Source organism: Lepidochelys olivacea (assembly GCF_965140295.1).
Source record: "Lepidochelys olivacea isolate rLepOli2 genome assembly, chromosome: 12".
In the NCBI taxonomy this organism is placed as follows: Eukaryota; Metazoa; Chordata; order Testudines; family Cheloniidae; genus Lepidochelys; species Lepidochelys olivacea.
In genome coordinates this window covers 791505-804689 of record NC_140422.1, presented here as the reverse complement: position 1 = coordinate 804689, position 13185 = coordinate 791505, and the positions used below count along the sequence as shown (strand labels likewise).

Sequence of the window (13185 nt, the reverse complement as noted above, 5' to 3'; positions counted from 1 at the left end):
AGACCATTACTCCTCGTTCTGTCATCTGCTACCATTGAGAACAGTCTAGAGCCATCCTCTTTGGAACCCCCTTTCAGGTAGTTGAAAGCAGCTATCAAATCCCCCCTCATTCTTCTCTTCTGCAGGCTAAACAATCCCAGCTCCCTCAGCCTCTCCTCATAACTCATGTGTTCCAGTCCCCTAATCATTTTTGTTGCCCTTCGCTGGACTCTCTCCAATTTATCCACATCCTTCTTGAAGTGTGGGACCCAAAACTGGACACAGTACTCCAGATGAGGCCTCACCAATGTCGAATAGAGGGGAACGATCACGTCCCTCGATCTGCTCGCTATGCCCCTACTTATACTATACTTATACTTGCACCCCTCCCCATCATTATGTGGCCCTGTACCTCCCTTCCCCCTTGTGGCCCTGTGCCTCCACTCCCATTCAGCCCCGCCCATCCTCCCCCACTAGCTCTTATGAGCCCCTGTCTGATCCCCCAGCACCCTCATGCTATCTTCCCATAGCCCAGGAGTTCTCAAACTGGGGGTCGGGAACCCTTGGGGTCATGAGGTCATTGAAGGTGGGTCGCAAGCTGTCAACCTCCATCCCAAACCCCGCTTGCCCTCAGCATTTATAATGGTGTTAAATATATTAAACAGTGTGTTTAATTTATTAGGAGGGTCGCACTCAGTATGAAAGGGGTCATCAGTGAAAAAGTTTGAGATCCACTGCCATAGCTCCTGTCTCCTGTCCTGGCCTGACAGGCTCTGTGAAGAAGGCAGGCTCTTTCTCTTCCCTAGCTGGCTGGGTGATGCTGCTGGGGTCTATTGCCACAGTGCCCTCTGATGGGCAAAAGGCAGAACTGCATCAACATTTTGGCATTTCTGTACATGGTTTTCTGCACAAAAAATTAAAAATCTGTGAGGCTCATTAATTATGCATGTGCGCAATAGTACAGAATTTCCCCAGGAGTAATTAAATGTGTACAGTTCTAGTGCTACCCTCCGGGTTAGCAAAAAATAACCCTCAAAATCAGTGTAAAGCATATATCTGGCTGCAGATGCACATTTCAGTGATCACCAATGAATGAGACTCAGGCTTTCCTTAGAAAAATAATTTAAAAGTACAAATGCAAAACACAATTAAAATTAATTATTTAAGCCCAGGTTTCCTGTTTGCTGCTTTAAATCATGATTAAAATTGGTGATTTAAATTGCTTTGATTTAAATCTCTCCACCCTGCTGCCAGCTATGGTGAGGAACTCAAGGCAAAATAATGTTGTGCAGAGATTGCTGGAGTGAGCAGAATGGTGTGGAATGAGCTGCCTGGAAACTAAGGTGGTAAGGGGACTGAGGGAGTGGATCTGGCCGTATGTCTGTCCAAGTAATTTGCCTGCTTCTCAGCTAATCTCATCAGCATGGTGCTGCCCACACACAGTTAATGTGTATTTGAAGTCCTCTCCTTGGGGGGGGGGGGTTCTCACTGCAGTGCCTTTGGGTTTGTTCAGCTGCCACCTTAATGGTGCTGAAGCAGTTTACAGTGTGGTTGGTGCTGGAGGAGTGGCTGCAGCCCTGGACTAGGATTTTGGGGGCTCCCACAGGTGTCAGTCCTGTTCTGTAGTCGCAAGGAGAAGTGGGGCTGGTAAATGAGCAAGGAGGGGGTGTCAAGAGTGACCCAGCACCAGAGCATGTTTTTAGGGGCTCGGCGAGGCAGGAGGTACCACCTTTCCAGTGGGCATTGCCCAGTTACTCCAGCTGGAAACCCCCTGCAGTTTCAGTTAAACTTGGTAGTCCTCACTTCCTGTCCAGGAATGGACTGGTATGCTTGTGCACTGCTAGGCTGTGCTACACCCGAAAGGTGGCCACAGAGCCATGCTGGGTGAGGTGGTGTGGCACGCTAGGAGTTGGAGGGCATTCTTTGGGCGTTGTTTCTAAGAGGAGCCATTGCAATCAACTTGCCAATTTACCTGCGCATCAATATTCTAACTCTTCAGCCGGGTCCTCTTCCACTTGAATGTGCCCGTGTATCCCCACCCCCACATGGCACGGTGCCCACCAGACGACCTGCTTCAGTATGGGAAACCTTCCTCTGGGCACACCACACAGCTGTGAAATCCTAGCAGAAACCAGCCCCAGCTGCCACCAGACCTGGAGCAAGCAGCCAGCTTGCATAAAGCTCACAGGGCAGCCAGCGTGTGGAGGGAGCCCAGCTGCGCTTCACGCTTCCCGAGGCTCATTCAGGAATTTCACAGAAGCCTGCAGTGCCTGATGGGATGCGCCCAGGTCTTGGGCTGGGCGGAGCCTTGTCCAGACTGCTAACAGCTGTGAGCATACTCTGCTGGCTGAGCAGGACGGGGGAGAATGGCAGCAGAGCATCTGCGCCAGAACACACCCATTTCCAGCCAGGACGAGGCTGCAGCCAGCCCCTGGTCTGCTATAGAAGCAGACTAGCCAGGCTGTCTTCCTGCTGCCCGGAGACCCCGAAACGCACTGCTGCAGGTCCTAGTAGAGGGCTGGTAGGGCCCCTCTGCACTGGACTCAGCGTGGCTCCTAAAGCCCTGGAGGCCAAGTGGGGTTGTTGGCTTGCACCCATGCTGCAGTACAGGTGGTCCTGGTGCTTTCCAGGCCCTGCCCCCAGGACCCAATCTACTAGGCATAGGTAAGGGGGACTGGCCAGGAGAGCAGAGCCTACCTTTAATGACCCTTGGCCAACTCTCCCTCCCTGTGGCATTTACATAAAGACACCCACTGAGCTGTCTCCCTGTGGTTTGGTCTCTCACAGCCCCACGCCCCACCCAAGTTCTGTGAACCCGTTCAGAGCCTGCCTGGGACCTGGGTCTGCAGCCGAGCAGGGCAATGGCATTGCAATTTATAACTATTCCCTTTAAAACAGAGGCCCGCAGAGCCCAGCGCAGGGATCCCACTGGGGACTTGTCACAGCCTGAGTCTCTCGCGTAAACTGTCTAGAGTGCAGCCCTGTTGGCTTCCATGGCTGGCACTGCTGCTGTGCGAACAAGGAGGTAAACCCCCCCGAAGCCAGGCCTCCCTCCCACCTCACCCCCAATGCCAGGGACTTGCCAAGTGGCAGCAGCCCAACCAGTAAGGGCAGGAGGTGATGCAAAGTGCAGTTACACCGGCATTTGGTGCACAGAATCTGAGTTAAACACAGGTTATTTTGCTTCGCTACCCCGCTAAACCGGCACTGCCAAGGTGGGCAGCCTGGGGCATTGGGCTGGCTCCAGGCATTGGGCCTGCACATCCGTTTTGTTTTCAGGCCAGTGAACCCTGCCAGTTTGACCGCCCTGCGGCTGTAGTCCTCAACACAGAGGCCAGGTGGAGCCCGGGGCAGTGGTGCCAGCCCACGCTGCCCTCCCTGGCAGCAATCGCCTACGCTCTGGTGCAGTGGGAGCAGGGCCCCATTGCATTGGACTCTGTACAGCCTATTCCTGAGCTCAGGGGCAGCAAGAACAGCCTATCCAGGGAAATGGGGGGTTGGCACAGCTGGGCGAGCTACGGAGGCCTGCTTGACTGTCATCCGTACTTGGAGTAGAGGAAGGGAGTAGGGCAGGGGGCAGTCGCAGCTCCTCACCTGCCCAGCTGTGGTCAGCGCCCAGGAGTAGTTGCTGCGAGAAGGGGGCGGCTGTGAGGGTTAGACTGTGGTGAAAGCGGGAAGGGGTGTACGCAGGTTCTGGCATGGCTGTCCAGGTTGGAAGAACAGTGGGAGGCGATAGGCCGGCTAGCTATGGTGGGCTGGCCTGGGAGCTGTGGGAGGGTCAGGGCAAGCCGTCACTGGGGCAGGAGGGGGCTGAACAGTGTGTGGGGCAGGGAACCAGCCTGGGCTACAGCCAGCCCACAGTCACTGAGCAAACAGTGCTGCAGCCGCAGAGGCCAGCATGATCTCCTCTGGGGTCACTCCCATGGTGCTCGTGGCCTGGCTTGGCAGCGGCTCTGGCCTGTGCACTGATGCTGGCAGGCCTGGGGGGCGGCGTGGGCGCTCTCTGTGCTGGGGGGTGGCACTCGCCCATCAGCTGGGGTGGGGAAGCTTGGACCCGGTGCCGGCTGCCAGTGCTTTGAGCAGAGCAGCGCAGTGCTGGGAGCGGTCCTGACCGTAGCGGTGTGGTGGTGCCAGGGATCTCCGGAGCAGCAGCGCAGCCGGCTGTGTCTCAGGGTGGCTGGTAAGTACGAGCATGGGGCTGGCTGCAGGGAGGCTGCTCTGGGGCCAGCCCTGCGCTCTCCTTGCTGGTGCTGCCTCCCAGCTCTGGGGCGGGAACCTGCCATGGGAAATGGTGGCAGCCCTGCCCCCTCTCTGTCATTGACTGGGCCGCAGCTGGGCAGGCTGTGCTCTGGTTAGCCCCCTGCTAGGACTGGGGTGAAATGCCAGGGGAGCGCGAGGCTGCTGTCAGGCGCCACCCGCCCCTCTGCGCCCTCCCGCCAGCCCCGTGCAATCTGGGCCAGCTGTCCGTGCCAGGATTGTGCTGGGACCACACCTTCCCCGTCACGTGGGAGTCCCTGGTGCGCCGTGAGCGGGACTGGGTCCCTGGGAACTGGAAATCAGGTCAGGGGGAGGAGACTGTCTGCATCACATGCTGGGTCCCCCTCGTCCTAGGGGGACGGATTAGAAAGCGCAGTTTCATTGTTGCTGGGCAGCTTCCTGCCAGTGCTGCTGCCTCTATTCCTGGCAGCGTTCCTGCTCTGAGAGCCGGGGGCTGGAGCGGCGTTCGTCTGCCCTGCTCTCTGCAGTGTCTCCTGCTGGAGTGGTGCAACTCCGAGCTCCCTCCGCAGCCTGGCCAGCATCCCCCTCGTCTTCCTCCTCCCCTGTCCCTCCAGCTCCCAAGCAGAGGTAGTGTTTTCATGTGCTTCCTGCTGGGGTGGCTGGGAAGGGAGGCACTGGGAGCCCCCCGCAGCCCTTGCTCCGGCACCAGTCCCTGCAGCAGCTGGGAGCTGCTGGCCAGACACCCTGAATGCTCTGGCAGATGGATGCTTAAATTATATCCTTCCCTGCAGTGCCTACTGGGCAGGCGTGGCCTGGAATCCCTCCTGCTTGGGCTAATGCCGGCACCGTGCTGTCCGAGGGAAGCAAACCTCTCTGCAGCCTTGGAGTGGGGGTCATGGGATTTCTCCGCCTACAGTGAGCGGGATGGGGACAAAGTCTGCACAGGGTGAGAGGCCAGTGCTGGAAAGCAGGGCTGTGCATGGCTCCCGAAGGCGGCAGCAGGCAGGTAGGACTCTTGGGGCTGGCGTGCACCCAAAATCCTCCTCAAGTGCTGCACGGAGCTGCTGGCCCCCACCATAATCCGAGCGGGGCTGTCCACCCTGGCACTGAGTCCACAGACGCCCTGGCATGAGTGTCTCCTCTGCTTCCCACCACTGTGTCACTGGAAACCCCTGTGCAGGGGCGTGGTGTGCTGTGGGGTGGGGCTGGCTCTGGCTTCCTGAAGCCAGGGCTGGCTTGGCTCTGCAAAGCCCCAACCCAGGCCGGCAGGTCTGTGCCCTGCACTTGTAGCTGGCGCCCTCTGTCCATGCTGAGGGCTCCTTGTGTCAGAGCCATGAAACCCCATGGCCACGGGGCTCGGCAGGCTGTCTGTCCAGATGCTGGGAGGCAGGACATGGGGACAGCAAGGAGATTATAGTCCCAGGAGAGGGGGCAGCTGGCTTGCTCCTGGCGTGCTAACAACTCAATCTGCATGGCCTCCGCCAACCCCGGCCACTCCCCAGCAAGGGCACGGGGATGCCTTTGCTGGTTCATGGGGGCATGTGAATTCAGAGGCTGGTTTTGGCCCTTGTGAAGATGAGGAGCTGATAGCACTGGCATAAAGCAGTGCACTGGTTGAGCAGCCTTTGCCATGCCGTGGCTCCCCACACAGCTCTGCCAGACCCCTTGGGGCCAGCCAGCAGCCCCCTGCCGTTCCAGTCCAGACCACACCTCCCCCATGGGAAAAACTGGCCCTTTGCATGGGACTGAGCCATGGCCCGAGTTGCCAATTAGTCTGAGATTCCCAAGCTTATCTCGTGACTGACGCGAGACCCAGTTCCAATGGGCAGAGCCCGCCCAGCTGATGTGCTCTGGGCATGGAAAAGCAGCACAGGTTTGGAAGTGGTCCTGAAGCGGGCGGTGTCTGGGCTCTCCCTGGGGGTGATTCTGCCTCGCTCGCTGGCATTTGCCCGGCCGGCGGTTGGAGTCCTACCCCATGGCTAGATGGTCTGGGGAAATGAGCGCATAGCAGCTGGCGTGCCGTCGCTTTTGTCTGTGCGGGGGGCAGAGCGCAGAAAGCCTGTGTTCTTCCTGCCAGGTCCTGGGAGCTGCCAGCACAGTCTCAGGGCCAACTGCTTTGCCCTCGTGCCTCCAAACGCTGGGGGCCTCCTCACCCACCAGCATGTGCTCTTGCTGCTGTGCCTGGCCCCTGGAGAAAGTAGCTCTTCGGGGGCAAGGGTGTTTATTTCTCCTTCGCCAGTGTGGCCCAGAGCTAACCCACTTCCCTGCCTGGCGTGTGTCCAGGTGATGCAAGACAAGGCTCCAAGCAGCATCCCTGCTCACAGCCTGACTCACTTCAGGGTCCAGGTGCAGCCTTATCCCCCCGGATCAGCCGCTGGCCTGCCAGAGAGATGGGCCCTTGGGCAGCAGGACGGCAGTTGGGGGTGAAGGGGCTGCTGGTGATCTGCGTTTCCTGCTGGGCCCGGCTCTGGCATGGCTGCTAAAGCTGGCTGAGGAGCCTTAGTGTTGCAAGTCGCTGTGTCTAATCCTCCGTGCGGGTAGGAAGGATGAGCTGGGGAGTCTGTTTATCTACCTTTGTCCTGTGTGGCCTCAGCCAGGGCACTCTGTGCCTCAGTTTCCCCTCTGGTGACCATGGGACAGTGGTTCATTAGCTCGCAGTGGTGCTTTGAGGTTTCCTTTGTGTCTGCACAGGGCAGTAGAAAGACAGTTACTCAGTAAGCATCCCCAGGGGTACAGGACTCTCGGGGATCAGGGCCACATTGCATTCTGTGGGGATGTGGATCACCACCTGTTTGTGCAAGGGGCCCAGGTGCCACGTGGCCAGTCCAGAGGGGAATAGGACGGGTTGTGGGGAAAGGGAGATGCTCCTTGCCCTGCAGCCAGCCTGGCCATAGGGCCAGCTCCTGTTTGGGGGGCCCTGTTACTTTACTGGAGCATGAGGGCTGCTCCCGTCCATCCTGGGGTCAGAGCTGCATGGAGATGTGACCGATGCAAGCTGTGTGCATCCTGCATCTGGTCTCCCACCTGCCCCATGCAGCAGCCTTCGCAGGGCCCTAGTGCCCACAGCCCCCCATGCCCGCAGTGATCAGTGTCGGGGGTGAGCGGACAGCGTAGCAGGGTGGAGCTGGGGCCTGGTGTTTGGCCTGTGGGAACTGCTCGCTGGGGACAGCAGTTGCCCGGCGTGCTGTTTGCCTCTCTTCTCATTTCTCCTCTTTTGGCCCCTTTTAGATGACGTGCTGACTAAAGACGCAGGCGAGTGCGTGATCTGCCTGGAGGAACTTCTGCAGGGGGACACGATAGCCAGGCTGCCCTGCCTGTGCATTTATCACAAAAGGTACCGAGCCAGGCATGTGCCACTCCCTGTGGAGCGGAGGGAAAGGTGCGGGGCTGGCTAAGCTTTGCCTCTGCAGGACGGCTGCTACTGGGCAAGCCCCAGGCAAACCCTTCCACGTCCCACTCGCCCAGGGCACGCACCCACAACCCCCTTTTCCCCTCCACTGCCACTAACTAACTGCGTGGCCTCAGGTCCTTCCCCTCCCCGTGCCACTGTGGCCCTCACTGCCAGTGGTGATGTTCCCCACGCCATGTGTTCATTGCCAGGCTTCAATGGCTATGAAGCGCTGGGGAGCCCTGGCTGCACCCCCAGGAGCTGGGCAGGGTCCCATGCTGGCTGCGGGAAGCGGCTGCTGCCCCATGCTCTTGGGGAAGGGAGAGAAGCTGGAGACAGGTATTTGTACCTGGTGGTATGGGCCCCAAACACCAATTTCACCCTCCTCCGTATAATATCAGAGCTAATTTTGATTCCATTAGGCGTCTGGTTACAGGCTCTTGAGCTGATTTCACTTTGGCCCAATGGTGCACCAGCACTGAGGCTCCCCCACTATGAGCTGAAATCACTGAGTGCTGTTAAGGGGGGGGCTATAGATATTTTTAAAAAAAGGGGGTGGGGGGAGGGATAGCTCAGTGTTTTGAGCATTGGCCTGCTAAACCCAGGGTTGTGAGTTCAATCCTTCAGGGAGCCATTTAGGGATCTAGGGCAAAAATTCGGGATTGGTCCTGCTTTGAGCAGGGAGTTGGACTAGGTGACTTCCTGAGGTCCCTTCTAACCCTAATATTCTATGATTCTATGACCTGGGGGGAATAGATGGGACAGGCGAGTGGGGTCTGTTGCATTCCCAGGGGGAACTGATTTCCTTTCCCGTACCCCTTTGCTCAATGCTGAGCTCCTGGCTACCAAGCAAATGTTCCCGGACCCATCTGCGTAGTGCCCAGCAGTGCCCTGTCTGCTCCTGGGCGTAGCAGTACAGTTAAAGCCTCTCAAAGGGCTTCCTGGTTCACTGGCTGCCACAAGAGGTATCCCAGGGGGATCAGACCACAAGAGTTCAGCCCCTTAGCCGCACCTCCTTCCAGTGGCACGGCAGCCCCTAGCACCATGCTGGGCTATTGGCTGAGCCCTGGGCTAGGGGGAAGCATACCCCCAGAAGTGACAGCACCCTGATTTTCTCGTAAAGCCCCCAGCCCAGGCAGGCCCTGACCCTGACCCTTAGCTCGTGACCTCTCTGGCATTGTGGCATAAGGCAGTGTGCCTGGAAGAGAGCATTTCCTCAGAGAGGAAGAGGGCAGAACTAATGCAGGGGAGGCTGTGAGCCAGGTCCGGTGGCACCTGTCCTGAGCCTGCTCCAAGGACCTGCCTTCATGGCAATAGCGGGCGCTGTGCTGAGGCCAAGCTGCGCGTGTGGTGTACACGTAGATCCCCGTCTGTCCTCACAATGATGAGACAAAGCAGCAGTGTGAACGAATCCGCCAGCATCGAGTGAAGGATTGTGGAACATGGCTGCTTTGGCACCCTTCTGTCTGTCTGAGCCCCGTCACTGGGTTATCTGAGCACGAAAGCTTATGCTCAAATAAATTTGTTAGTCTCTAAGGTGCCACTAGTACTCCTTTTCTTTTTCCCAGTCTTCAGTGGATCTATCCTCCTGGGGGGGCAGAGCAGGCCCCCATTGGACAGATAGTGAAACTGAGGCACAGATTGACTGGGGGACTTGTCCAGACACCCAGGGAGTCTGTGGAAGAGCAGGAAATTGAACCTGCTCTACCGAGTGCCTGGCTAGTGCTCTGACCACAGCCCCACCCTTCCTCTCCTAACAGTGGCTACCCTGGGTGCTGAACCAGGACTCCTGGCATGGCCAGCACGAGCCACTCCCCTGAGCCACCTCAGAAGCCTATAGCAGAGTCTCCTTTACCCCAGCTTTCCACCTCGGGCGCAATGATACAGGGTGCCCCTCCCACCTGTTCAGCAAGTCCTTCCCTCCTGGCACTCGGCTAGCAGCGCCGGGGTGAGAATTCTGGGCATCTCGACTAGAAAAGCTGCCTTATGAAGCAGTTTGAGCCGAAGGAGGCACCTGGCAGAGCAAGTCCGCTGCCTGCTCCATGGGTACTAAATGACGGTCATCTCTCTCTCCCCAGCTGTATAGATTCGTGGTTTGAAGTGAACAGATCTTGCCCAGAGCATCCTTCTGATTGACCTGCTGGGCATGCCTGCTGACTTCTTTCTAAGGTGAGGCTCTTTCTAACATAGGATACCCTGACCTGCCTCTGGGTGTGGAGCCAAAGGGATTTGTAGCTCCTGGATTTCTGCTCTGTTGTGCAGCTCTGTGATGTATAAAGAAGGCTTTGGAGCAATGTATATGTCCTATAGGTTTCTTTTACCTTAGTGGTGTCAAGTCTGGATGTTGGAGGATCTATAGGAAGTCTTGGAGGTGGTTAGTGGAAGTTCATACACCTTCACTAGAGAGGCAGGAGTGAATGAACTTTTTAAAATTACATTTCTTCCAAGTGTGTGTGAGTCACTGGAATTGAATAGTAAACCAACCCCAAAGCAAGTATTCACCTGTCTCAGGATCTCTCCTCCCTGGGGCCAGGTGAGAGCAGCATTAAATCTCTCCCCCGGCGAGGGAGGCTGATCTCTGGTTGAGCTGTAAAGAAAATGCTTTGTTTTGCAGTGACAGTGTCAGAGCGCTGAGGTCAGAGTGCTGGGCCGGTGTGATCTGAAATAACCGGGGCTTAGTCTGAAAAGCAAATTGGGGTCATTTGTTTTTATCAACGTTCAAAAGCAAAGTATCGTTTTAAGTGTGGTTCTGCTGCTCAAAATGACACTAAAAATAGCTGCCTCTTTCTTATCTCATCGTGGGCATCTGTCTGAGCTGCTGGCTTCTGTGGCTAAGAGATGGGTCTGCTGGCTCTGTGGGGGCCAGCCCTGTCCCGGGGGAGGGAATGGTGGCTGTTCCTTCCTGCGCATCAGCACCAGAACTGAGCCCTCTGTTTTAATCAGCTGCACCTGTGCAGAGCTCACTCCTAGTGCATGCGCGGGGTCCCGGGGCACAGCACATGGCCTGCGGAGCCTGCCTTCCTGGTGGCCGTGTCCGAGAGGGGCAGGGGCTGACGGGGAGAAAGTTGTTGCTTCAGCTTGTCCAGTGAGCCACTTTGCTAGGGAATGGCCGAGTGAGGACAGCCAGAGCTCCCCGCCCCGTGCCAGGGTTATCACTTGCACCATCTCCTGTGTCACTTGGGATCCAAGTAGCACTGCCAGCAGGCAGGGCAGGGTCCACCTGGCTTCACGCTGGCCACGCTGGGAGAAGGGCAAAGGGCTGACCCTTGAAATTGGTCGACTGTGTAAATGAGACCGGACATGTTCAGCGGGAGGTTCCAAAGCTTTGACTAATGCAAGTGAGAGAATGTCCCTCCTGGCTGAGGTGATCCGAGCCAGCTAAGAAATCGGGACTCAGTTTCCCTAGGCAGATTGGAGAATCCCACCTTGTGTTCAAGGGCTTGTCCACACAGCCCAGCAGCAGGGACTACGGGGGCGAATTGCAGCACTTGCTGAAGTGGTGCGCTGTAACCGCTGTATGGTGACTCCGCTAGGGTGAACTAAAAGGCACCAAGGTCACGTTCACTAGTCCTGTTTGAAACGGGGCTAGCTGAGCATCAGCTCGGTACCTTTTAGTTCACCTGAGCAGGATCTACACGGGGCAGTTACACTTCGGGGGACACTGCAGCTGGCTGCCACGATGTGCACTGCGGGGCCATGTAGATGTAGCTTCAAGTCCAGCGTTGTCCCTTAATAACTCCTTGTCCTCCAGGGATCGGAACGCTCGGCAAGCACGAGTTTAACCCTTTCCTGGAGACTGCACAGCTCCCTGCTTGTGTCCCTTCTGCAGCATGGGGTGGTGGAAGCTAGACGTGCACACGCTGCCACGCACTGGGGCGGCGGGTCTGTCTGAAGGCCCATCTGCATGCACACTGAGCACGCAGCCATGGGGTGCTAGAGTGCACTCCACCATGGAGCTGGCCTGGCTGGGCGAGGCAGGTGTGGTGACATTGGGTTGTCGCTCTCTCTACAGGGCACCTTGCTGTACCTGCCACTCATCCTCTCCCCTTCCCACCCGCCGCAGCCGGGAGTTTCGGGATGACTCTTCAACTCCTCAAAAACCAGAAACTTGAAGGCACTTGAATGCTGCAGGTTTTTTTTTTAAATTTAAAGGGAAAATCAATACAGGCGAGCCTGTCCCTGCAAGCAGAGCTGCCTGCTCTCCATACTTTCACCTCCGCAGCACCTGACATGGGGGGAGAAGAACCTGCCAACCAAGGGAGAGGAAGCAGGAGCAGTGAATTGCGACCCTGAAATGAAATTCCATCATGATGTTTGGCTCAAGGGCCTTTTCTTCCAGCCGCAAAAGGAAAGCTGACCTGGGACAGAGGTGTCACGGGCCGACTGGCCAAACGGAGCACGCATTATTTATTCCTATTGAAACCCCGGTGAATTCCTGTATCCCTAGCGAGCACCTCTGCTCTGGGCTGGGCCTGGCACCGTGAGCCCTGCTCACTTTTGCACTGACTACGGATTTTTTTTTTTTCCCTTTGAGGACACCAAACTGTAATCAGCCGAGCATGACAGGAGACGAATGGCCCCCAGCAATGGGGGCAGTTTCTGTTCACCTGCAGGAGGCATTGTAGGTCTGTCTTTAAAGTGTTTACAAAAAAACAAAACAGTTCAGTGTCGACTGGTGTGTTTGCCTGCTGATGTTTACGGACTGACTGCTCTTGAACTGGGCTATCAATGCTCAGTGACTGAAATAGCCAGATGCCACCCAAAAAGCTTTCATCCCCTCTCCTACCGCCTTCCACTCAGCCTCATGATACCTAGTGGCCAAAAAAAGGATTCCTTATTTCTTTTGATGAGTCTCCACTGAACTTTCCCCTCCTTTTTTGTGTGTGTGTAAGGGGGGGAAGGTTTCATTACAGTTAAAGGTTCAAAGTCATGCACATCCTACAGAGACGCTGGATCCTTTTTATTAGGAATTTTTTTGTTCCAGACAGAAAAAGGAAAGAGGGGGGATTTTATTAAAGCAACCCCTCCCCCCCCCCACACCTGCTGTTGAGGAGAGCAGCACATGGGAGGAGCATTTTAGCCGTGGCAAAAAGTTTCCCAGCGGTGGGCTTGGGCCTTGCCGGAAAGGTTTCTGTATTTATATATTAAAAAAAAAAATTAAAAATTAAAAAAATTGTTTGGAGCTTGGGGGGAGGGGAGCTTTCTTCATTAGTCCAGGTGTTTTGATATGGTATTAAAATACTGTTCAATAACCTCCTCGCTGCTTTATTTCAATGGTATTGGTGAAGCAGTGTGGCATGGGAACAGGATGCTGCCAGGGCCCTGGCACCAGGTGAGTGGGGCTGGAGCGGCAGGATGCCCTTCAGTTGCTGCAGCTTACATGTTGGGGTTGCTGGGTATGGGGTGGGGTGTCCTTGTTCGGGGCATTGAACAAGGATGAATGGACAATAAGGTGGATAGAAAGTTGACTAGATCGTCAGGCTCAATGGGTGGTGATCAATGGCTCCGTGTCTAGTTGGGAGCCAGTGTCAAGCAGAGTACCCCAGGGGTCAGTCCTGGGGTGGTTTTGTTCAATATCTTTATTAATGATCTGGAGGATG

The 13185-nt window shown here is 56.3% G+C and overlaps 1 protein-coding gene across 2 annotated transcripts in view; it reads left to right on the top strand.

Annotated features, from left to right (window-relative positions):
* Positions 1–12837, top strand: part of ZNRF1 (zinc and ring finger 1) — a 105533-nt gene extending 92696 nt beyond the window's left edge. For both annotated transcript variants that reach the window (XM_084644602.1, XM_084644601.1), the window contains 3 exons: positions 7426–7531; positions 9664–9754; positions 11598–12837. In XM_084644602.1, the coding sequence (XP_084500728.1) occupies positions 7426–7531; positions 9664–9721 (164 nt within the window). In that variant the 3' untranslated portion in view covers positions 9722–9754; positions 11598–12837. The remainder of the gene's footprint in view (positions 1–7425; positions 7532–9663; positions 9755–11597) is intronic.
* Positions 12838–13185: the final 348 nt, after the last annotated feature.